The sequence below is a fragment of the Chionomys nivalis genome, chromosome 21, assembly GCF_950005125.1.
Source record: "Chionomys nivalis chromosome 21, mChiNiv1.1, whole genome shotgun sequence".
NCBI classification, from domain to species: Eukaryota; Metazoa; Chordata; class Mammalia; order Rodentia; family Cricetidae; genus Chionomys; species Chionomys nivalis.
The window spans coordinates 23,312,337-23,338,575 of NC_080106.1; the positions used below are offsets into that span (position 1 = coordinate 23,312,337).

The 26,239-nt window shown below is 44.6% G+C and overlaps 1 protein-coding gene across 1 annotated transcript; it reads right to left on the minus strand.

The window, feature by feature from the left end:
* Positions 1 to 22,230: 22,230 nt before the first annotated feature.
* LOC130863903 (60S ribosomal protein L32-like) lies at positions 22,231 to 22,705 on the minus strand. The gene has a single exon (XM_057754240.1). It carries the CDS (start codon positions 22,636 to 22,638, stop codon positions 22,231 to 22,233), a length of 408 nt encoding a protein of 135 aa, XP_057610223.1. The 5' UTR covers positions 22,639 to 22,705.
* Positions 22,706 to 26,239: the final 3,534 nt, after the last annotated feature.

The window sequence follows — 26,239 nt, forward strand, 5'->3', positions numbered from 1 at the left end:
GTTCTTCATGAAGGCCTGGGCTGGGCCTTTAAATCTTCTGTAACTGCAGTACCACAGGATTCCTGAGTTTCACCCACACACGGCTCCCTCCCGGAGCCCCAGCTGGCTGCCAACACCCACACCAGCAAACTCACCCCCAGCACCGCCACCCTTGGCTATGTCGAAATTCACACCACACCCCCCAGGTCTATCTTTGCTCTAGAAGAGGAGCACAGGGTCTTGTGCAGTGCAGATGCCCGATAAACATCTGGAGAATCACCAGTGAGTAACGACGGCAGATCAGGATCCAGGAGCTTCTGTGTAGCAAGACTGGGGAGGGCGGGAGGCTGTTGCCAGGGTTCTCTGTGCATCAGAATCATGGAGGCACTCCACAGCGTTCAGATTCCTGCCCCCTTCCCCATCTGGGAGACGAGAATGGTGTTCACAGAAAGCACCTATAGAAACTCCCTGGGACAGTCTGTTCTCCATGCCCCAGCGGGTTTGGAAATGACAGCATTACTAAACAATGGATTACTGGACCCATTCTTCATGACAAGTATCAGATTGAGCCAGGTGTGGGAGCCCATGCCTTTAATGCCAGCACTTGGGAGGATGAAGCAGGAGGATGGCAGAGTTTGAGGCAATCCAGGGTTACATGTAAAAACCTTTTCTTTAAAAAAAAATAGGAGGGGTGAGCACACTGCAAATATGTGCACATATACCTCACATTCACGTGTACAGAAAAAGAGAGAAAGAAAAGATAGGGTTTCTCTGTGTAACAATTCTGGCCGTCCTAGAACTCACTCTGTAGACCAGGCTGGCCTTGAACCCACAGAGATTTGCCTGCCTTTGCCTCCTGAGTGCTGGGAATAAAGGTGTGTGCCACAGCTGCCTGGCTAAAAAAAAGAAAAGAAAAGAAAATTATTAATGACATTTAGCACAGGAATATATATATATATATATATATATATATATATATATATATATATGGAGGAGTTTGCTTGTATTTTTTTCTTTCCACGGCACTTAAAATTTAGCCTCAGGAATGACTACTTTCATATGTTACAAGCAGAGGTTGTAGCTGGGTCAGCAGAACGTGTATGTAGTGTACATGGGTTTCACCACCAGAACCACACAAACCAGGCATGGCGGCAAACCCTGTGACCCCACCCTCTAGGACCCCACCCTCTAGGGGGCAGAAGGACCATACGTTAAAGGTATTTCTTGGTTGCAAAGTGAGTTTGAGGCCATCCAGAGCTACACAAGAATTTGTCTAAGATAACACACACACACACACACACACACACACACACACACACACACAGAGCCATAGCTAGCTTCTGGATCCTGTGAAATGTTTTCTTTCCAGCAGGGGGCAGCAGTGATTCTCAAATATCCCTGACTGAGTGCTAAACTGGGGTCAGTGTCCACAGGTTTCCAGCTCCAGGCTCAAAGATTGTCCTTGGATCACCAGATCACAAAGGAAGCAGAAGACAACAACCGCAGAGATCTTTAGATACTTTAGGAGTTGTTGAATAAAACATTTTTCCATACGGCTCTTTTATTGATTCCAAAAACCTTTATTGTCCCTGAAGCTCAGTTTTCTCTTTTTTTTTTTTTCTTGAGACTGGGTTTCTCAGTGTATCCCTGGCTATCTTGGAACTCTTTTTGTAGACCATGCTGTCCTGGCACTAACTTGACCTTGAACTCAGAGATCCGCCCGCATCTACCTCCCAAGTGCTGGGATTAAAGGGCGCACCACTACTGCCTGGCTTTTTATTATTTCTTTTCTGGTTTTTAAAGCTCAGTTTTCTCATTTGATAAATTCTACGGATTTGCTGAAATCACTTTTCAAAGCTCTCTTCCCATCTGTTTAGAAACACCACCACACCAACAGGCCTGGCAGTGGTGGTACACGCCTTTAATCCCAGCATTTGGGAGGCAGAGACCAGAGAATCTCTGAGAGTTCGAGGCCAGCCAGAGCTGTTACACAGAGAAACTCTTGTCTCAAAACCCCAACTTCTCCAACCCCCCCAACGCCCCCCCCAAAAAAAAGCCCACAAAACTTTAAGCAGTTGTGGTGGTATGCACCTCTAATCCCAGCACTTGGGAGGCTGAGGCAGGCAGATTGAGCATGAGGCCAGCCTGGTCTACAAAACGAGTTTTAGAACAGCCAGGGATACACAGAAATTATGTCTCAAAAAACCATAAATAAATAAATAAAACTAGCTGGGCATGGTAACACATGCCTCCCAGCGCTCGGAAGGCAAAAGCAGGCAGTTTTCTATGAGTCTGAAGCCAGTCTGGTCTACACCATAAATTCCAGGCCAGTCAGTGCAACATAGTGATAATCTGCCTTAAGAAACAAATGAACTCAGAGGCTGGAGAGATGGCTCAGTGGTTAAGAGCACTGACTGCTCTTCCAGAGCACCCAGGTCCAATCCCCAGCACCCATATGGCAGCTCACAGCTGTCAGTAACTCTAGTTCCAGGGGCTCTGACACCCCCATGCAGATATACATGCAGACAAAACATCAATGCTCATAAAATAAAAATAAATTATAAAAAATAGACTTTACAAATCAAAATCAGCATTAAGAAGAAACAAGCCCCAGTCCTCTCTGAAATTAATTGGCTTATTCAATTATCTGCTTGACAGCCCTCAGCTGATCAGGATGGATCATTACCAGTTTATCTTGAGTGTGGATCAAAGAATACCATTTTTCTTTTGATGGGGGGATTGGCATTTACTCAAAACACTGATGGAGAAAAAGCGCTCTCTTCCACTCTATAAATGCTTAGTGTGTGTGCAAAGGTCATAGGCTCGGGTTCAGAAGTCACACACAGGCTTCCCAAAAGATCTTGAGTGTGGGCTGGCCAAATTACACAGCAAGCAGTTGTAGAAAAATAAACACAAGTTAAAATTTAACCACAACTATCTGTCCTTGCTGTTCTGGCCCTCTGTGGGAGGAGTTGCAAGGGCAAGAGCGAGCTCTGGTCACTCTAGCAAGAACCTGAGCTTGCTGTGACATCAGAAGACACTTTCTATAAAAGCATATTCACTATGTCTATACATCTTTGCATATATGCAACGTTTGAACTTTTCCAGTTTTTTTTTCATGCTTCAACAATAATGCTGTTTTTACAGATTGCTAAAAAAAAAAAATCAAAAAACTATTTTCTGTATGTGTGTGAGATGGTACTAGGAATAGAACTCAGGTCTATTCCATGCTAGGCAAAGGCTCTGTTACTAAGCTACAGCCCCAGTTCTTTTTGAACTTTCTATATTTTTGAGACGAGCCATCACTAAGTTGCCCAGGCTGGCCTTGAACTTGTGGTCATCCAGCCTCAGCCTAACGAGCGCCAGGGTTAAAGGTGTAAACCACCACGCACAGCCCCATAATTATAATTTGACTCTACTGGGTGTCAAAGGAACCCCAACTTCCACGGTCAGACAGGAACTGGGGCCAGATCTCAAGGAAGGAGATCTAAGAATCCAGAACAGTTCTCAGGGTTAGATAATCAAGTCAGGCCTAAGAATCACCTACATTTGTTCCACCATTGCCAGGGTCTGCTCTTCGAGCTTTTCACGCTGATCTGAAATGAACTTCATTACACACTGTACTCTTTAAGAAAGAGAGAGAGAAGGAGATTTATTTTTACTTTTGTGTATATGAGTGTGTTTGCATAACTTGTGTGCACATGCAGGTGCCTGAGGAGAGCAGATGAGGGTGTCAGGTCAGGAATTACTAGTGGTGTGTGGCAGCTGGGAACAGAACTCTGGTCCTTTGCAAGAGCAGGAAACACACTTAACTACCATCTTTCCAGTTCTAGTGTACTGGCTTGTTTTGTTTCTCTCTCTCTCTCTCTCTCTCTCTCTCTCTCTCTCTCTCTCTCTCTCTCTCTCTCTCTCTCTCTCTCTCTCCTAGTCTTTGCTCCTGTTTGAGAGCTCATATGCGTTTATGCACACGCGTTGGAGGACAGCCCGAGTGTCAGTCTTCCCCCACTTCCACCTGGAAACAAAATCTCGTTTTGTTTTGTCTTTGTACCAGCCCAGCTGGCCTTCATGTCCAAGCTGGTGGTGGGGATTTTCCTGTCTTCACCTACACATTGCCGTGGGAGTCCTGCAATTTCAAAGGGGGCACTTCTGTACCCTTCTTTCCCTGGGTTCTCCCTCAAGCAGTTTTACCCATTGAGCCATCTCCTCAGCTCTGAACTGAAGCTGTCATAAAACTTTAGTGCATGAGGGGCCACATGTGACGTTCAGCAGCCATTTCCTTCCCCTGCCAGTTTGTTTTCTCCCAAACACCAACTCGCTTCCTTTATCCTCTGTCAAGGGCACCGCTTTGAAGTACTCCAGTGTTGGGCACCCTTCGGTTGGGTCTTGGCATGAGGGCCCGTGAATTCTTTCATCTGAAAACCTCTTCGGTCTGCCAGCCATGCACAAGTCAACAGTCCGTCTCCATTCTAAAACCTGCTGCGAACTCGCCTCCCCCCTCAGCCTTTCCTGACAACTTTCAACTTGTTGCTCTGTGTCCTGTGTTATGGACGCAAAGGGGTCGGGCGGATATAAGCCGGGAAGGATCCTTAAAACAGCCTTGAGTGTGTGTTAATCGTGGTTCTTTCCATTTGGGGCAGTATGGCTTGATGAAGGAAGCAGGGACTCTTGGAATCTGTGTGAAGTGCACACCCGGGAGTCCTCTAATTCGTTCTGTTGTCCCCGGTCACCCAGGGAAATGATTTTTCCTTCTTGTGGGCTCCGGTTTTCCTCCTCAGCTTCTCCAGGTAGCTGTCTTTTCTTTTCCCCAAGAGTGGAAGAACAGGTTTCTTTTACCTTCGCAAAGCACCATAGAGCCCAAACCATCACCCCATTGTGTCCTCATCTGTCAGTGAGAGATAATTATAGTCTTTTCCTCTTTGCGTTCTTGTAGGAATGAAATGAGATCGGGCACGTTTCCAGACGTGGCACCTGGTAGGTTGCTTTAGACTGGGCTGTTTAAAACCCATCCCAATGCCTTTGTAGTTGGCTCCTTGGACTGCAGAGCCCAGCTTTCTCAGAACTCTCGAAGCTATGCTTCTATTTGTGTTTCTGTTCCCCTTGTGGAGGGAGAAGGAGGCAGGGAAGCACCTGTTTTGTTGGTGCCGAGGGAGGCAGAGGCAATGGTCTTCTGGGATCAGGAGCTGTGGAGCAAGCTTGGCTGTTCTGAAGCTCCTGGTTGGTGGCAAACACTGTCACTTGCTTGTCGGCCAGTTCTACAGGGTTTTGGAAGTCATTCTCGGGTATTTAGCCTGGAGTCTGTTTCTTCAACTTTCCATAATAAATTAGCAAGAAAAAAAAATATCTGTTAACTGTAACTGAGAAAAACAACAACAACAAATCTATCATTGTTTTAAAACTTTGTTGAGGGCTACTGAGATCGCTCGAGGGAGGTAAAGGCACCTGCCGCCAAGCTTGATGACCTGACTCGAGTTGGATCCCTAAGACCCACTGAGCAGTAGGAGAGAACCAACTCTTGAGAGCTGTCTTCTGACCTCCACACCCATGCCACATACATATGCAAAATAAGAAAGTAAATAACTATTTTTAAAATTTCATTGAAGGCTTGGTGATACAGGGCATAATCATATTTCAGGGAAGAAAAAAGTTTTCTTTCTTTCTTTCTTTCTTTCTTTCTTTCTTTCTTTCTTTCTTTCTTTCTTGTCTATGTCCCATGTGCATACGGTGCTTCCAGAGCCAGAAGGGGGTGTCAGATGCCCAGGAACAGGAGTTACAGATAATGGCCAGGCCCCACGTGGGCTCTGGGAGCTCAGCCCAGGTCCTGTGGGAGAGCAGTCAGGGTTCTTCGCAGCAGGGCCATCTCTCTAACTTCTTAATGGTGGCGTTTCAACACTATACTGTAAGTCCTAGAGAATGAAAGAAAAAAGTAAAAGGAAGTGTAAGGTATTGAGATCAAGAAGAGAGAAACCGAACCGCCTGTGTTGGCAGATGCCATAATTACCTATGTGTAGCTTTCGAGAGAGCTGAAAAAGATCTGCCCCAAGAAGTAAGCGATTACAGCAAGATCATAGGAGGGAGATTTTTGTGTTCCTGGGTAGGAAGACTTAAACTGGGAATGGCAGTTCAAGGACAGCATCTGTCCAGCATACCAGAACCCTGGGCTCAATCCTAGAAAAAAAAATAATAAAGACTTATTGTAGATTCTGCCCAACGTGTTCAAAAGAACACCAATCAGAAGTTGTTTGGATGATATTGACAAACTGATTCTAACTCTTTTTTATTATTATTATTTATTTTATTTTTGAGATAGGGTGTCGTGTAGCTTAGGTTGTCCTTAAATGCCTTACGCAGCCAAGGCTAGCCTTGGTCTTCCTGACCTTCCTGCTTCCATCTCCCAAGTGTGTACCACTATGCCTGACTTGATTCCAAAACTGATTTAGGAAAGACAAATGATCCAGAATAATGAACACACTATTAATGGAGGAGAACATGCTGGATGGAAGGCTGACATCATCCAACTTTAAGACATACTATAAAATTACAGTAATCAAGGTGGTAAGGTATAGCGAAAGAATAGTCAGCAGACTAATGGGATAGAGATACCAGAAATAGAAACATATCAATACAGTCAAATAATCTTTGACGAAGCAATAAAGACAATATAATGTAAGAAAGGCAGCATTTTCAGCAAACAGTACCCAGCACATCCAAAATCCATGTGCAACAGAATGAGTTTACACACAGAGCTTAAACAAAATTATCTCAAAATGAGTCACAGAGCCGGGTGATGGTGGCGCACGCCTTTAATCCCAGCACTCGGGAGGCAGAGGCAGGCGGATCTCTGTGAGTTCGAGACCAGTCTAGTCTACAGAGCTAGTTCCAGGACAGGCTCCAAAGCCACAGAGAAACCTTGTCTCGAAAAACAAAACAAAACAAAACAAACAACAACAACAAAAAAAGAGTCACAGATTTGCAGGTAAAATGTAAAATTATAAGACCTTAAATAATAGCCTATGGGAAAATCTAGATGACATTGGCAATGTTACCTTAGATAAAACACTAAAGGCAAAATTTATTTAATGCCCACATTCCCCCAAAATGGATTGTGGATGTTTGTCTTTGTTTAGAGTTTTGGTTACAAGTTGTTAAGGATAATGGTCAGGAAAAAAGCCAAGCAAAGGAGATTAGATTTAGGGTTTTTATTTTGAAAAGAAAAAGGGGGAAATGCTGTGGGATAATGCTCTTGTACACTGTAAATATCTGTCACTCATACTAGTTTAATAAAATACTGATTGGCTAGTAGTCAGGCAGGAAGTATAGTCAGGGCAGCCAGGCTAGGAGAATTCTGGGAAGAGGAAAGACAGAGAATCAGTCACCAGTCAGATGCAGAGGAAGCAAGATGACAGTGCTTCACTGAGAAAAGGTACCAAGCCACATGGCTAAACATAGACAGGAACTATGGTTTAATTTAAGTTGTAAGAGTTGGTTAATAATAAGTCTGAGCTAATCGGCCAAACAGTTTGTAGTTAATATAAGCCTCTGTGTGTTTCTTTGGGACTGAACAGCTGCGGGACCAGGTAGGACAGTCACTTCTGTTTACAATTCTTCATTCAGGACATCTTATTGTTGCTCAGAGTCAGGAGGACTATGCGGTTGGGGAGAGTGTCTGGGGGCAGGACCTGTACAAGCTCCATCCTGCCCTCCTTGCTGCTGGAAACCCTGCCAGGATCCCTGGCATGACCATTGTGTTTACAGCTTGAGAACAATGAGTGGCCTGGTGCTCTCCTACCCTCAGCGCTGTGCGCAGTGTAAGGGATGGAAACACAATATATAATAATATATAATAATATAATAATAGCAGCAACAGTCAGCAGTAGCAGCAGCAGCGGTTCAGTAGCAGCATTGTCCTGCCAGGCAGGGTGAGATGACCCAGTGGTGGCTTGAGCGTCCTGGTGGCCTAAGACCCGCTCTATTCCACAGCAACATGCCCCTTTACCTAGAGGCTGCTTTCCCATCTCCGGACTTTAGGCACCATGGAGGAACTGCCTCTCTAATGTTCTTCTTTCCTTCTCATTTCCTCCTCAACTGTTTGTTCAACTTGGCTTCTCAGTCACCGGATGGTAGAGCTGTAGGCAAGTCTGTAGGGCATTTTCTTGATTTGTGATTGATGTTGGAGGGCCCAGTTCACTATGGGCCCTGCCATCTTCTGAGCAGGTGGTCCTCACCCTACAGAGATGCCTCTGGTGCATCAATGGATTACAGTCTCACACCAGGGATACCATGGTGACAGGAGTCCAGTTACATGGTATCTGCACCCAGTGTCACAAGCTCCGCGGGATTTTCTGTCACTCCACCAATCCACACCTCATCTCCAAGATCCTCCATCACAATCGTTCAGCTGTGATACCAGAGACCTCTGTATAATATTCTTAAAAAGGTGGACACATGCCATTGTACATTTGTCAAAACCCACAGAAAGTGCACCAACAAGCCAGACATGGTAATGCATGCCGGTAGTCACAGCGCTGGGAGTTTGAAATTGGAGGACTAGGAGTTCGTGGCCAACCTTGACTATATATGGAGTTCTATGCTAGCCTGGGCTACGTGAATCCCTATCTCAAAAGAACAAAAGCAAAAACAGAAACAAAAAAGAAGGCAGAACACTAAAAGTAACTCTAATCCAAACTATGGTCTTCGGGTGATAATGGTTTATTAATCTAGGTCCACCAGCTGTAGTAGATGTATTGCTCCAATGTGGGGCATTGATAGTGGGGGGGGCAGCTTCTGAGTGGAGAGGGGCCTATACTTTCTGCTTAATTTTATGTGAGCTAAAATTGCTCCTTTTAGAAGAAAAAAAGGAAAACGAATGGGGGAGGCAGGCGCTAGGGATATAGCTTTATGGCAGGGCACCTATCCAACGTGAGAAGCCCAAAGTTCAATCCCAAGAACCATAAAACAAGTCTACTTAAAAGAGAAAAATTACTTTTGTAAATTGCTTTCTTCTCTGAGGGCTATTAAAATGATTCTGGAAAATAAGTGAATAAACAAACAAAGGCCTAAGAGAGAGGAACAAAAGATGAGGCCTGTAGTGTATTAATTGCTTCTTAGCTCTGAGGGCAAAGGGGTGCTGGCTACAAACAGCTCTCAGAAGTTGCGGAGGAGAACTGCATTTGCCCATCAATATGGTTTAAACACATTCACCGTGAATGGCTTGTAAGAGAGACAGTGTTCAGCACATGCATGAGCAAAATTGACTCTTCCAGGCATAAGATTATCTGTTCGATGAGGCTGGTCAAATCTCTATACAGACAACACATTGACTTCCAGTCTCCAGGACCCACTCAGGCTCATCTGAGGCCCACTGTGCTCCAGGGCACCCGGCTGGCTAGCAGAGGAGAAGCCGTAGAGGAGCTGCCTTTAATAGCTTCTGACTCAGGCAGTCCGAAGACAAAAGGAACTCTTTTTGCAAGCTTAAACGTTCCAGAAGCAGAGCAAAAGTGGAGCTGCGGGTATTGATGCGGATTTGAGAGAAGAGAGCAGGAGGGGTGCGTGGTTCAGAGTCTGAAAGATCTAGCTGGACATGGTGGCTCATGCACCAAATCCCAGCACTTGTAAGGTGGATGCAAGAGGACCAGGAATTTGAGGCCAGCCTAGGCTACAAGAGACTCTGCCTCAAAAGAAAAACAAAATCTACACGTGGTGGTGCAGGCCTGAAGAGACAGAGGTAGCAGGAGAGCTATGAATTCAAGACCAGCTTGATTTATCTATCAAGTTCTAAACCAGCTAGATAGGGATGCATAGTGAGACCCTGACTCAGACAACAATAACAGCAAAAACAAAAACACAACTCTTCCCCCTAGTACTGTCCCCCTAAAACCTGGATGGTAGTGGCACACATCTTTAATTCCTCACTCAGGAGACAGAAGCAGGTGGATCTCTGAGTGTGAGGCCAGCCTGGTCTACAGAGTGAGTTCCAGGACAGCCAGGAATGGAGAAACCCTGTCTCAAAACACCAACCACCTCCCCCTCCCCTGCCAAACCTAAAAGCAAGAGAGAGCTGAATGTGGAGGAATAAGCCTTTAATTTAAGCACTCCGGAAGCAGAGGGAGGTCAGTCTCTAGGAGTTCAAGGCCAACCTGGTCTACATAATGAATGTCAGGTCAGTCAGAGTTCCACAGTGAAACCCCAAAAAAGCAGGCAAGTGACCTGGGTGGGTCCTTGATCCCAATACTTCACTTTTCTGCCTCTCGAGTTCCTTATCTGTATAAGGAGACACTGTACAGCTTAGACATAGGCTTTACAGAGCAGCTGGACATGTCTAGCCCATAGTAGGAATAATGGTTAATCGCTAGTGTCAACTTGACTTAATTAGGAGTTACCTAAGAGACACTCCTGAGGGAGTGTCTTTGAAGGTATCTCACAGGGATTAACAGAGAGGCGGAGCGTTCCCCCTGCGTGTTGGCAGCACCACTAGATGGGCTGGCAGGCTGGCATCAGAGAACACCAGCGTTCACCCAACTCTGTCCTGACTGTGGCCACAACACGCTCTCACTGCCATGCCTGGCTTGGCATCTCTGGCTGTTTCCCCTCAAACCGTGAGTTAAGAGAAGCCACTCTTTCTCAAGCTGCCCTTGTGAGGCATTCTGCCGCAGACGCAGTAGCTAATACGGCAGGTGTCCTGATTCCTGCCGCCGCTATTACCGCTCTTCATGGGCTAAAACACCAAATAACCCTAACTGCAACAAAATCCTGACAAAAGACATTCTTCACTTTTCCTCTTTTTTTTTTTTTCTGTCTGTGATAAGTAGAACAGATTCAGGAAATTCATATGGTATTTGATACCATCTGTAGGATGAATAGTTAGAAAAATCATCTTTTGTCAATTCCCAAGCAGGATGAGTTCCAGGACCACTAAGACACTAGAATCTATGGACGCTCAAGTCTCACGTAAACTGGCAGAGTATGTGCTTGCAATGTGCACCCATCTTCCTGTGTGCAGCCTCCTCAGAAGAGAGGAAGAAGCAGGCACTGTGAGAAGTGACAAAGACTCCAACCTCCGTCTGCAACACTGTAATCTTGGCGAGTCTAGTCCTTTGTTAACCACTAATTACATCAAAAGTTAGTAATAAAAAAAAAATGACAGTATTTTTATTTTATTTTATTTTTTTTTGAGATACAGTTTTTCTCTGTGTAGCCCTGGCTGTCCTGGAACTAACTTTGTAGACCAGGCTGGCCTTGAACTCACAAAGATCTGTCTGTCTTTGCCTCCTGAGCGATAGGATTAAAGTTGCGTGCCACCACCACCCGGTACAATGGCAGGATTTTAAGGAGGGTAATTTATTATGAAACAATAAAATGATTATAAATTTGTTATATAAAGCCATGTGGTTCTTTTTTTATTATTATTTTACTTTGTGTTTTGTTTTTCCATGTTAGTTGACTTGAAACCACAAGAAGACATTAATCCTAGAGCTATCATCTACCAGCTCTGGGAACCTTCTGGAACACAAACATTCACAAAGAATGCAGATTGCACTCAAGCTCCGCTCTCACCATGCACCACTTTCATGAGCTGACAAGAATAAATCGAAATAATAAATCACAGAGGCTCCACAGACCTTCCTTCCCATATAGCTAACCAATGGGCAGCAGAAAGGAAGCTGGGGGAAAAGGCAGAGGTGTCCGAGTTCAGCTTTACTCTGGACCTTGTCTTCCTTTCTTTCCCCACACAGATGTTCCCTATGAATGAACTTGGCTCCACTGTCTGCACACCAGAATAGATTGTCCAAAGTGGCTTGAAAAGAGGAACTCATATTTTCTGGACCGATTCTCTCTTGACACGGATTCAGACTTAGGAAGGAGCTGCCTACCTTTTGATAAGCACTCAAGATACATACGCGATCCCCAAACTGAACTGATTTCCTCCCGTCCTCTTGGTATCTCTTTTATCACAGTAGATGTGCTGTGGCTTTGGTTCGGTTGCAGTGAGTGGCATCTGGGAGTGTGCCCTTTCTTCCTGCCCCAAATCACAAACAACAGTGTGTTTCCCGTAACCTGAAGTCCCAGGTGCTTGGAAATATTGCCAAATGCTTTTTCCAGCTTAAAAAAAAGCAATTGTATCTATTAATTTCAGATTACGACATGCATTCACATAATTTAAAACTTCAGAAAGTGTAGAGCACAAAATGAAATTTGTTCCCCATTCTTGTGACTCAGATTCCCACCTCCCTTCCTTCCCAGTTCTGCTAGTTTCTAGGCTATTGTCTCTGAGATTGAGAGTTTACACACAGCTAAAATGACACATTATAAATAAGAACAAGTTCATCAAGCCTGATCGACTGCATTCGATGCTGGGGCTCCTGTAAGTTGTCCTCTGACCACACGCATACTGTGGAACATGCCCCCCACCCCAGAAAAATAAACAAAAAAATGGAACTAAATGAATAAAAAGCAGTTATGTTCTCCTCCTCCTCCTCCTCCTCCTCCTCCTCCTCCTCCTCCTCCTCCTCCTCCTCCTCTTCTTCTTCTTCTTCTTCTGAGACAGGGTCTCAATATGCAGCCCTGCTTCTGTCTCCCAAGTGCTGGAATTTAAAGGCATGCGCCACCATGCCCAGTGTTCTTCTTCTTGTTATCCTTTTATGTTAATAATACTGCAGTATATGGGAAGAGTTTTTTTTCCCCTTTCCCCACCTCCACTATACAAAAATACTTTTCTGAAGAACAAATTCTTTAAAAAAGATTTATTTAGTGATTCGTGGTCTTGTCTTAAGACCTAGGGAATGCTTAGTGCTTCTGGAGCATCCTCCTGATGCCTACCTGGCATTGGTGTGTCCTCCCTTCCCCCTCCCAGGTGGATCTGCACCTAAAACAAAACAATGAACCACTCTTCTAGGGGCTGGAGAGAAGGCTCTATGGTCAAGAGAATTTCCTGATCTTTCAGAGGACTAGAGTTCACCTCCTAGCACACAAGCTGGGTGGCTCACGGCTGTTATGTGACAAAATTTTTCCTGGGGACATGTCTACTCTTTGGAGGCCGTGGCAAGCCAAAGTATGGATACCACCAAAGTCCAGCTTGGTGAACCTTGAGTTTATTGGGGTTACTCACAGGAATATGGATGAGCAGTTACTTATAGAGGCAGAAGGAACTCAAAGGCAGTTGCATTACCAAAACCCACCCCAGTGTGGGTGACAGTTCACAGAGACTGGGAACTTGGAGCACACTGTGTAGTCTACCAAGTAGGTAACTCTGGTCTAAACTTCTTTCTAGGCAGCTTGTCTAGTGTCCCAGTCTTCTTTGCAACTTGGGTTGCCCTGAGAGCAACTCTCAGGAGCTTTTATTGCTTACTCTGGGAGGGCAGGGACTAGTGAGTCTGATCAGTTTCAGGAACTTTCTAAAGTTATTTTGAGTTACTTTCCTGCTTAAGGAGCTTCTCTGCAGGATAGAATGGTTCAACCTCGGAGAAAACACTTACATAACACAGCTTACTATGACTTCAGCTCCAAGGGATCTGACCCCTTTAGGTACCAACATACATGTGCTCATACACACACACACACACACACACATGTGCTTAGACATAGACATATACACATATACATAAATAAAAATAAATCTTGAAAAGTTTTACAACTCAGGGCTGGAGAGATGGCTCAACCATTAAGAGAACATGCCCCTTGAACAGGCATTGTGGCCCATACCTTTAATTCTTGTACTTTGAAGGCAGAGGCAGATGGAGCTCTGTGAGTTTAAGTCGGACCATCCAGAGCCACAAAATGAGGCCCTGTCTTACAACAACAACAACAACAACAACAACACACACACACACACACAAACCCAAACAAGTCCCCCACTACTCTCTCCAAAGACTAAGAGACCATGTCCTTCTTAGTGAGGACCTAAATTGGGTTCCCAGTACCCACATCAGGTGGCTTACAGCTGCCTGTAACTCCAGATCTAGGGATGTTTGGTGCCTTGTGGCCTCTGTTCATGATAGTACAGATGCCCACAGAGTGGCAATACATATCACTAAAAGAGTTTCTCTGTGTAGCCCTGGCTGTTCTGGAACTAGCTCTGTAGATCACGCTGGCCCCGGACTCAAATATCCACCTGCCTCTGTCTCCTGAGTGCTGGCATTAGAGGCATGTGCTACCACTGCCCAGCAAAATTAATTAAAAAAAAAAAAAAGCCCAAACAAACAAAACCCCAAAACTCTTCTGGTGACCACAAAGTCAGGGGGCTTTGAGGGATTGTTGGTAAGTTCCCGGGTCAAATCCAGCCTTCACTCACACTAATAAAGAATAAAACCAGAGGATGAAGGAGAAAGATGAAGTTTTTCCCTTCCAGCTTCTAACAGAGTTTTGCAAACAATCGAAGTAATTAAAAGTCCTCAGAAGTAGCCGCTGGTGCCCTTTTCACCGAGGGAATGTGGGCCAAGCATGATACATTAAAAGAGAGGGAGCTGCTCCATTGAAGTTAAAAATAAACTCTGTCACACGGCTGATTTGTTGGAATGCGGTGATAAAGGGCTGTGGGCAGAGGGAGAGCTGGATGCAGCTGGGTGGTTTGCATCAGGCCCAGCGCACTTCCCGGGGACTGTGTTTGTGTTTGCAGGGAGAAAAACCCACGATCCCAGCTGACTTAGGGCAGCTAAAACACGCACACCACACACACACACACACACACACACACACACACACACACACAGAAGGCAAGGAAGAAGGGAAAGTGAGTTCAAGTTCAGAGCTGTTGACCTTCGGGCTTATCAGACAGTGAGTGGGTGAGAACTGGTCACCTGTGCCCATTGGATGCTGATTCACTAAACAAAGAAGGCTTTCCAGTTTCTCTGCCTTTGAATCTATTTCAAAGGAATACATGGCCCCAAGGAAACCTTTGATCCTGAATTCCTGGGAAAAGCAATCTATAGTGTCTTGAGAGAAAAAGAGCTCAGCCAATACGAATCATGCTTTGAGAGGTTGGAGACTTAAGTGTGTTTCTCCGCCCTGGGGGACAGAACCTAAGGCGTGTGTGTGTGTTGTGTCTTGTCTTTCTGTGTGTGCTGAGCAAACAGGAGACCCCTGAACCATCGCCTTGGCTTTCTTTTTGCTTTTTATTCTGAGACAAGGTCTTGAAATGTTGTCCAGCTGACCTTGAAATCACTCTAACCCAGCCAGGCCTCCAACTTGGAATTCTCCTATCTCAGCCTCCTAAATAAAAAGAGTTGAGGGAGCTGGAGAGATGGCTTAGCGTTAAGAGCACTGACTGACCTTCCAGAGGATCCGGGTTCAACTCCCAGCTCCTACATGGTGGCTTACAACTGTCTGTAATTCCAGTTCCAGGGGGCCCAACACCCTCATGCAGGCAAAACATCAATGCATATAAAATAAAACTAAAATAAATTATTTTTAAAAAGTATTGAAATAATAGAGTGTTCGCCCAACAAGTGCAAAATTCTGTTTCCTCTCCTGCACTTCATACTTGGTGTGGGGGAGCCTTCCAGCAGCAGGATGAGAAGTTCAAGGTTATCTTTGGCCTCACAGTGAGTTTGAGGCCAGCCTTGGGTGCGAGAGACCTTGTTTCAAAACAATAACAAAATAGGGGCTGGAGAGATGGCTCGGTGGTTAAGAGCTTTGCTTGTTCTTCCGTAGGTCCTGAGTTCAATTCCCAGAAACCACATGGTGGCTCACAACCATCTGTAATGAGATTTGGTGCCCTCTTCTGGCCTGCAGGGATACATGCAGGCAGAACACCATATACATAATTAAATAAATTAAATCTTTTAAAAAAATAACAAAATAGTACAACAACACACAAACAAATCAAAATAGGTTCCATCACCTAGAATGGTTACGGTGCTTATAAAGTGCACAGCGTAACAGCCAACCTAAAAGAAATGCTTAATTAAAGGCTATCGTGGGCTGGCAGGGAGGCTCAACAAGTAAAGACACTTGCCACCAAGTCTGAAGACTCGGTGGGATCCCTAGAACCCATGTGGCTAAAGAGGAAGACATACTTCGGCAAGTTGTTCTTTGGCCTCCAAACATAAGCCTTGGTGCAAATGGGAGCACACACACGCACACACACACGCACACACACACGCACACACACACACACGAATGTAATTAACATAAATAAAAGGTTAGTATGTATTGTCTCACACACTATGTGGCATCAAATTTGTAGTCTTTTTTTTTTTTCAGATTAATTTGCACAAAAACCCTATTTAGTTTGAGTGGGATTCTGTCTCCCCGCCCACCTCCAACAATGGCTGGCCCACTACATAGAAAAGAAGCAGGCCGACTGAATGTTCCCATAGCCTCTCTGTTCTTAGAGCAAACGCCTTCCACAGCGTTTTTCCTGCATTCTGCATCGTCCATGCGCCTGCTTTTCCCTGAAGCCACGAGCCCTTTGGCCTGCATTTTCCAAGGTGCTGACAAGCAGAGACAAGGCCCACATGAAGAAGCTGGTACTTGTACTGGCACAATTTGGCAACCAGATCTGCTTAAATCTTCTAGAAGACTTGATCCATTTCCAAGCCCATAATGGGTACTACTAAAAAGGGGGGCCCTTAATGTCCTAGTGGAAGCTTGGGGTTCGCAATCTGAGCGCCTCTGGGAAGTGGAGGCCACGTTCTCTGGGTGGCATCCAGTACTAAGAGCAGAAATCTCACATGGTAGCTTCTGGAAACCGAAGCAGGTACTGTCTGTCACCGGAGCAGATTTCACTTAGGACGAGATTCGGCATTCCCCAAGGGCCTCAGGACAACTTCTGCTTCGTTAGCCTCCTGCTCGTCCCACCACTCTCCTGTGCCCACTGGGTTTCGCTGACACAAAGCCCTGTGGCAGGAGGAAGACTCCATGTTAGCAGTGTCGTAGGGAACAGGCCAGGAAGGAATGACGTCCGCTTACAAAACCCTCCCCGCCCTGCTGGACAGATGACCTTCAGCGGGAAGGTGCTTCTTTCCGTTCCCGTGTCCCCAACTGAAAGTGTTCATGTTCGGTGCACTTCTTCACCCTTCACTTCTACACATAGAAAAGGGAGGGCACATCAGGAGAAATTGGGGCCTGACCAACATCTTCCTTGTCCTGAGGTCTGAGGATGAAAAGGTGGGGCAGGGGAGAGAGGGGGCAACTCAGTGTCTGAGGGTTTGCTTACCCGTTCAAGGCCCTAGTGCGAAGGAAGAAGGAAGAAGGTTACTGAGGGCGAAGGAGGGTACAACTCCTCTTCACTCTGGTCCGTTATTGCTCAAACTTCTGGGGAGAAACAGTCTGTTTAACTAGGATACGAGGAAGCTACTTAGCCACACACACCACCCTATTCTCCATCCAACAGCCTGCATCAGAAGACACGTGCCTCCTGCTTGTTCTCACCTGACTTAGGGTCTGCTATGTTGTCAAAGCTGTACTTGTAATTAATTAATTATTAATTAATGTGCAAAGGTAGGTGTGTGTGCTTCTGTGTGTGTGTGTTTGGGTGTGTGTGCAGGTGTGTGGAGGTCAGAGGACATCTTCAGGTGTTCTTCAGGCACCAGCCACCTGTTTTGTTTCATTTTTTGTTGCTTGTTTGTGTTTTGAGACGAGGTCTGTCACATAGCTCTGGCTGTCCTGGAACTAACTATTTAGACCAGACTGGCCTTGAACTCACAGAGATCCACCTGCTTCTGCCTCCCAAGTGCGTGCTGGGACTAAAGGCAATGCCATCATTGCTCCTGGCAACCATCTAACCTGTTTTTTCTTTGTTTGTTTGTTTGTTTTGAGACAGGGTCTCTTACTGTCCTGGAACTTGCCAAGTGGGCTAGGTTGGCTAATTAGTCAGCTCCCGGCCTCCACCTCCCCATCACTAGAATTACAAATGCCACCATGATGCTCACTTTTGTATGTAGGACCTGGATCCTACATGTTTGCAAGGCCGGTACTCTACCAACTGAGCCATCTCTCTAGGCATTCTCTCTCTTGTCCCTCTTTTTTGAGATAGAATTTTGATATGTAGCGTTGGTTGGTGGAGAACTCACTATTTACAATAGATTGGCTCCAAACTTTGGGCAATTCCTCTTTCTGCAAGTCAACCAGAAGCATGGCCAGGAGTTCCAAGGACCTACAGGCTCACCCTGGAGCTTTTCCCTCCTTGAAAGTCCCCAGCATAGTAGCAGGAAGCATTTTGCCTTGGGAATTTAAAGAGACAGTGGAGGACTCTGCAGGCTCAGAGGGAAGTCCTGAAGGAGGCAAGAGGACTACAGTTATTCCTAACAGCAGGGGAGAGAACTGGGGTATTTCACGTGGAGGGGACAGGAAAACAAAGGAGAGAGCCTGTGGAGGGTGTGGCATCCCTGGTACTTTTCCACAGAGCTGCTCAGATTGAATCAGGGTCACAGCTGTCCCCCACCTCTCCTGTTCCACCCTCGTGCCCTTACATCTACCTCTGGGAAAGCAATGGTTCCACGTATGTGGAGAAGGGCAGGTGCTTGGGACACAGAGAACAACCTGAAGTCATTTAATAGAAAAGGTTTGCAAAGATATAAAAAACATAGAAAAGTATAAAGATTAAAGTTAAAACCGGACGGCGGTGGCGCATACCTTTGATCCCAGCACTTGAGAGTCTGAAGCAGGCGGATCTCTGAGTTTGGGGATAACATGGTCTACAAAGCGAGTTCCTGGATAATCAGGGCTGTACAGAGAAACGCTGTCTCAAAAATAAAAAAATAAAATAAATAAAAAAAAACAAACAAAAAAGATGGAAAGTTGAAATCAAATACAAACCCTCAGCTCTGAGATAGTACTGTGCAACTTATTTTTTTTTTCTTTCTTAAAAGGTTCGTTTTTATTTTATGTGTAGGAATGCTTTGTCTGTCTGTCTGTACGTACACCACATGCTTGCCTGGTGTCCTTGGAGGCCAGGAGAGGATTCTTTGGAACTCGAGCTCCAGATTGCCGTGAGCCACAATGCGGGTGTTTGGAATGGAACCCAGGTATTCTGCAAATGCTTTTAAGGATGGAGCTGTCTTTCCAGTCCTTATCTCATCTTTTTGAGACGGCGTATCATAAAACCTCCAACTTATGGTGCATCAGAATGTGTCTGTGAACTCCTGACCTTTCTGTCCCCCTTCCCCCAGTGTATTACAAGTGTGTAGCCCCACGGCCAGTCAGCATTTTGATTGATCACTGTCTACCTTTTTTTGCTGTATGTATTTTCAGTGTTTTCATCATTCCTTATTTAGACAAGTAGTTCAAATAATAGAAAAATGTATATAATGTAGAAGATGAACATGGTATATTCTGTAATCTTTCTCTTTTTTTTTGTTTTTGTTTTGTTTTTTTTTTGTTTGTTTGTTTTTGTTTTGAGACATGGTTTCTCTGTAGCTTTGGAGCCTGTTCTGGAACTTGCTGTGCAGAACAGGAGATCCGCCTGTCTCTGTCTTCCGAGTGCTTGGACTAAAGGCATGCACCAGCTCTTCCTGGCCTCTCTTCTTTTTATAAACAGGATGTCATTATGTAGCCCAGGATAGCCTTGATCTTGTGATCCTTCTGCTTCAGTCTCCTGAATGATAGGATTATAGACAGACCCAAGTGTGCCCACAGACTGCCATTTCTCTTAATATTATCATGTATGTGTTATATGAAGAATATTTTTACTTTGCAACTTTCTTCTGTCTGTCGGGCTTTAAAGATAGTTGAAATTACTAGCACTCATTTGAGAAGAAGGTGCTAGCTTTCTGACTCGATGACAGGATATGAAGAACTGAGGTTCTGCTGGACGTGGTGGTGCATGCCTTTAATTCCATTACCCAGGGGACAGATGTGAGCTTGAGGCCTTGAAGCCAGCCTGGTCTACATAGCAGGCAGGACTCCAGAGCTAGAGAGAGAAAGAGAGAGAGAGGAAAGGGAGGCGAGGAGAGCTTCCTCAAATACAATAACACAAGAACTTAGGCTCCCAGCGGTTGCTCTTAACCATTTTTGATCCCTTCCGTGTGGCCAGACCCTGGGAATAGGAACAATTTCTTAACTTAGTAGACAGTTTTGTTAAGAAAAGGTAGAAAGAGAAGTGATAAAAGCCAGGAGTCTAGGATGTCTCTCTTTATCAGAAATACCCATCACATCCACACACCTTTCCAGGGCCCCTCTGACTCCAATAATTCGATCATGGGAACATTAGAAGTGAACAAAGATTAGCAAAAAGTTCTTTATCAGCGGGTAAGTTACTTCATTCAATGTGTTTCCTAATGTGAGTTGGGACAATAAATGGGAAGAAAGGGAAGAAATAAAAGGCCAGTTTCTTTGGCCACTAATAATGAATCACCCCCCATGTCATCACCCATCCCTAGTCAGGAAAAGCTGAGTTTTTTCATGCCAAGAAAAACAGCAGGCAGGAAGAAACAAATTATGACCTTGTTTGTGTTTTGTGTCTTAACTATTTGATTTATAGGCCTTGATCCAGTGATTATGGATGAAAGAAAATATTTCAGTGCCCCAACTGTAACCTGAACTTAACCAGGGCTGGGTCTCATGTCTAAGAAGTTATGAAACTGAGATGCTTTGAGAATAAAGGATTAAAGTTGGAGGCCAACTGCAGGCATTTTCAAGCTACTCGCAAGGTCAAATTCTTTTCTCACACTCCAGCATCACAGAATTCCCTTTAGGAAGCTTGTTGCCTTTCTCTCATTCTAGAAGCTGGGCTATTACTGGCTCAGTAAACGGTAAAACAAAAGACAAAATAAAAACAAACAAATACCTTGTGTGTACCAAGCACCAACTCAGACACGGAGGATCCACATCACAGTAGAAGACATCGTGTGGCCATGGGCTCCGTGGGGGAGAATCAGAAATAGAAGGACGTATTAGAGAAAGACAGGGGAGCTGCCAAGAGGAGGTGGTCAGTTTAGGCCTCACTTGGGTGCTGACATTGGATCTGAGGTGGAACAAATGCAAGTGAGGTTGAGATGGAGGGGGACCTTTCCAGGGAGGGGGAATAGCCTCTAACACAGGCTCAGGAGAGGCCTGATGGCAGTATAGACCAGTAACCCAAGCCCTTGGGAAACTAAGGCAGAAGAATCCTAAATTCAAGACTCGTGTTTGAACGCTTGGTCCATAGGGAGTAGCACTATTAGTAGGCATAGCCTTGTTGGAGGAAGTGTGCCACTGTGGAGGTGGGCTTTGAGGTCTCATATACGCTCAAGCTATTCCTAGTGTGGGTCACTTCCTGTTTCCCACAGATCAAGATATAGAACTCAGGCTGGAGAGATGGCTCAGAGATTAAGAACGTGGGCTGTTCTTTCATAGGTCCTGAGTTCAATTCCCAGCAACCACATGGTGGCTCACTACCATCTGTACTGAGACCTGGTACCCTCTTCTGGCATGTATATACATAATAAATAAATTAATATTAAAAAAAAGATGTAGAACTGTCAGCTATCTCTCTACCACCATGTTTGTTTGCATGCCTCCATGTTTCCCACCATGATGACAATGGACTAACCTCTGAACTGTAAGCCAACCCCAGTTGAATGTTTTCCTTTACAAGAGTTGCTGTGGTCATGGTGTCTCTTCATAGCAATAGAAACCCTAACTAAAACAGCCTGGAATATACAGCAAGACCTTGTTGCAAAAAACAAGTAAACATAAGCCGGGCGGTGGTGACATACACCTTTAATCCCAGCACTCGGGAGGCAGAGGCAGGTGGATCTCTGTGAGTTCGAGGCCAGCCTGGTCTACAAGAGCTAGTTTCAGGACAGGCTCCAAAGCTACAGAGAAACCCTGTCTTGGAAAAAAAACAAAAACAAAAAACCAGAAAACAAGCAAACATACAAAATTCTCAGGAAAATGCTCTATCATGGGCTATGCCCTCAGATGTATCTAATATTTCTCAGAAAAGTTACTATTTTTAAAAAGCATAGCACAGATTGTACATTGTTCACTATATTTCCCTAACAAAAGTCATAAAATGAGTATATTTGTATTTTCTTGCATTTGCATTAAGACACTTAGTGAAGGGCTGGAGAGATGGCTAAGAGCACTCACTGTTCTTCCAAAGCTCCTGAGTTCAATTCCCAATGCCCATGTGGCAGCTCACAACTGTCTGATGCCCTCTTCCGGTCCGCAGATGTATATGGATACAATGAATCCATATACGTAAAATACACAAAACATGTTAAAAAGGAAACACACAAAACTAATATGTGATAATATTCACTTACAACTTTTTTTTTTTTTTTTGCAGTTTTTGTGGTTTTATTTAAACACAAATAAAACGTACACGCAAGCCATCTATTCATTCTCTTCGTTGCGCAGCCTGGCATTGGGATTGGTGACTCTGATGGTCAGCTGCGGGGTTCTTTCCACGATGGCTTTTCGGTTCTTGAAGGAAACATTGTGAGCAATCTCAGCACAGTAAGACTTGTTGCACATCAGCAGCTCCTCCAGCTCCTTGACGTTGTGGATCAGAAACTTCCGGAAGCCGCTAGGCAGCATGTGCTTGGTTTTCTTGTTGCTCCCGTAACCAATGTTGGGCATCAGGATCTGGTCCTTGAATCTTCTCCGCACCCTGTTGTCAATACCTCTGGGTTTCCGCCAGTTTCGCTTAATCTTGACATATCGGTCTGACTGGTGCCGGATGAACTTCTTGGTCCTCTTTTTGACGATCTTGGGCTTCACCAGAGGCCGGAGGGCAGCCATGATGCCGCAAAGGAGATGGCAGCCACCTCGCAGGTAGCGCCGAGGAAGAAGGAAGGGGCGGTGGCGCGCAAGGGGTGATCTCACAACTTTTTAAAGGTGAGATTAGCATAATTCAAAAGGCAGTAGTATTCTGTGTATCAGGCTGGTGAACTTGCTTCAATGTGCGGTCACTGAGCATATCATTTTGGTGATGCCTAACACTGCAAATACTCATGCCTTTGACCTAGAAGTCCCATTTCTGTTTGTGCATTGCATCATGATGTAAGATCAAGGTTACTAATGTCAGTATTGTTCATGCTTGCAAAAGCCTGGAAGAAACCCAAATTGCTATCAGTAGGATGTAAGTTAGGGTATATTTGCAGCTATGAATACTAGAACTATGCACGGCTGTGCCACTGTACCAATGAACTGGGGTGGGGGTTCTCTCTGTATCAGCAGACAAATGTGTGTGTGTGTGTGCGCGCGCGCGTGTGTGTGTGTGCACGTGTGTTGCCAGGAACTGAACTCAAGGTCTCATACAGGCTAGACAAATACTGTGCCATGCTGCTATTACTGCACCTCACCCCATACTGCATGTCTTTCAAATTTTTCCTTTTTCTTTACTTTTCTTTTCTGTTTTCTTTGCCTTTTGGAGCTCACTTAATTATAATTCCCAAAGTCAAAGTTGTGTTACAGCTAGATAAAACAGATGCCTGATTTTTTAATGTGCAGCAATAAGGTTATCTTAAGTATTGATTTGTTTTTAGTTTTGTTTATTTTTTTAAGGTTTATTTATTTATTTATTTATTTATTTATTTATTTATTTATTATATATACAGTGTTCTGCCTGCATGCCAAAAGAGGGCACTGTATCTCATTACAGATGGTTGTGAGACACCATGTGGGTGCTGGGAAGGAATTCAGGCCCTCTGGAAGAAGCAGCCAGTGCTCTTAACCTGAGTCATCTCTCCAGCCCCTTAGTAGCCCCTTAGTTTATAAAGACAAAGATTTTGTTATTTCTTTTTACTAAATAAGACATTTCAAGCCCATTATTAAATTTCCTATTAGGTGAAGCCTTCACTTGATAGATATACTGTCTTTTTTTTCTCTTTCTTTCTTTCTTTCTTTCTTTCTTTCTTTCTTTCTTTCTTTCTTTTTCTTTCTTTTTTTCAAGACAGGGTTTCTCTGTATCTTTGGAGTCTGTCCTGACACTCACTCTGTAGACCAGGCTGGCCTCAAACTCAGAAAGATCTGCTTGCCTCTGCCTCCTAAACTCTGGGATTAAAAGTGTACACCACCATTGCCTGGCTAGATAGATACTGTCTTAATAGTAAAAATAAAAAACCTTGTTTCAAATAATTATTTATGGTTGGAACATTTCTGCAAAATTACATAGTAATTATGGAGTTTATTTTACTGGACAAAAAGTTAAATCTACTTAAAATTTGCCCATCATACAAAATTTTATCATGTCTGTGGTCTCTAGTCCTTCAGATCAAAACATCTGTCACTATGTAAGCTTCAAAAAAGTAAAGACAATCAGGTGATCTCACTATTGAAAAGAAGACCCCATACGGCCTAAAAGGAAAACTTTGTACTTTTATATTTCCTTTGTGTGTATGTATGTGTGTGTGTGTGTGTGTGTGTGTGTGTGTGAGAGAGAGAGAAAGAGAGAGAGAGAGAGAGAGAGAGAGAGAGAGAGAGAGAGAGAGAGAGAGAGAGAGAGAGAGAGAGAGAGAGAGAGAGTGTCTCACTGGCCTGGAACTCGCTATGTAGACCAAGCTGGCCTGAAGCTCACAGACATGTGCACTGCCAGTTGAGGCTCATTTTAATATTTCTTTAATCCTGCTGTACTTAAGAGGTGTGTAGATTTTTACTTGGTATACAGTCCTCAGTGATGGAAAGGATGCTGATTGAGCCTGACGAGACTGCAGTTAGGATAATATAGACGCTGCATTACTTACTCCGTTTAGGGAATGCCTACATTTAAACTTTTCTAGTCTAAGTTAGAGTGCCTCTCCTTTATCTGCTCTTTGCTTCTTTAAAACATTCGATGTCTTTGATAATTTTGATATGAAATATAATGCTTCTGTGCTACAACTGAGTTAAAACTTCAGCAGTTAGTATAGAGAGTTAAAACGTCTCAGGTCTAAGCCCCAAATTACCTTGAAAACTGTTTTAGTTTAAGTGGCCGATCCATTGTCCTCCTCTTTATGTGACTCGATAGTCTTATGATGAGACCTCAAAAACAGTTTAAGAGGGTTGGCTTTAAGGAACTCTGCCATACCCTATGAAAGGGTCTTTGCTCTCCAAGGTCTTGGTCACAGTCTCCCCCAGATTACAAACCTCCAGATTTGTGTGCTCGCTCCTCCAGGGCTTGTTCCAGCATTAACTCTTCTACTTACCCTCTGTTTATCCTCAGAGCGGCTCAGATCACGCCAATCTAAGGTGTCTCCGCCCACGTCTCTGTTGTAGGTTCTGAGTAACAGACAGCTCTGGGCTTTGTTCTACAGCTGTCTGGTTCTCCTCTTCCTTCTTTTTACTGTGCTCTGCCTCCTGGGGTTCTGTCCCCTCTTTGTGGCTTCTTGTCCTAACTAGAACTCTGTTCCTCCTTCCCTTCTCCCTGCTAAGCCTCTGGGTTTTCAGAGACCCCCATTCGCTGGTCCGGAATTCCAGAACTGGGTTGGGTGTTCCTCCAGGCTTGGAACTGAATCCATTGTCTGGATTCCCTTCTTTTCCTACAATGCTAGGATCTCAGCTATAGTCAGGGTCTTCCTCCGTCTCCAGGAGGGTAGATTAAGGTTCACAAAGACGTGTCTGCACTCTCTACCTTTTCCTAGAATCATCTGACTTACCAAACGAACAATTCCTCCCCAGTGGTTGGTGTTCCTGGTTACACTGAATTTTCTTTTCTTTTCTTTTCTTTTCTTTTCTTTCTTTTCTTCTCTTTTTTCTTCCCCCCCCCCCCCCCCCGACAGAGTTTCTCTGTAGCTTTGGAGCCTGTCCTGGAACTAGCTCTTTTTTAAAAAAAAAAAAAATATTTATTTATTTATCATGTATACAATAGTCTTTCTATGTGTATGCCTGCAGGCCAGAAGAGGGCACCAGACCTCATTACAGATGGTTGTGAGCCACCATGTGGTTGCTGGGAATTGAACTCAGGACCTTTGGAAGAGCAGGCAATGCTCTTAACTGCTGAGCCATCTCTCCAGCCCCATTTTTTTTTTTAATGGAACTAGCTCTTGTTGACTAGGTTGGCCTCGAACTCACAGAGATCTGCCTGCGTCTGCCTCCCAAGTGCTGGATTTTCCTCATCTGTCCCGTGACCTGCTTTTCTCCGGTTGACACAGAATGTTCTTCTCCCCTTTAGACAATCCTTTCCCACTACACTTCTTGTCTGCTTTTGCTGGGCACTCTGGGTCCAATCTACTGTCATCAGACCCCGCAGGGAATCTACAAGAAGGCTGGTGACTTCATCTGTTCTGTGTTACCGTGTCTTATAATAGTAAAAAGGAAAATAAAGTACAAGGAAAAGTAGGAAAAGAGAAGGTTAGAAAATGTGAGAATGAAAGCATTTTCTGTGGGGGAGGGAGCGATGGCTCCGTGCCAAGTGAGCTTGCTG

Coding starts and splice junctions, on each gene's coding strand:
- LOC130863903 (XM_057754240.1), bottom strand. CDS start 22,638: ATGGCTGCCCTCCGGCCTCTGGTGAAGCCCAAGATCGTCAAAAAGAGG.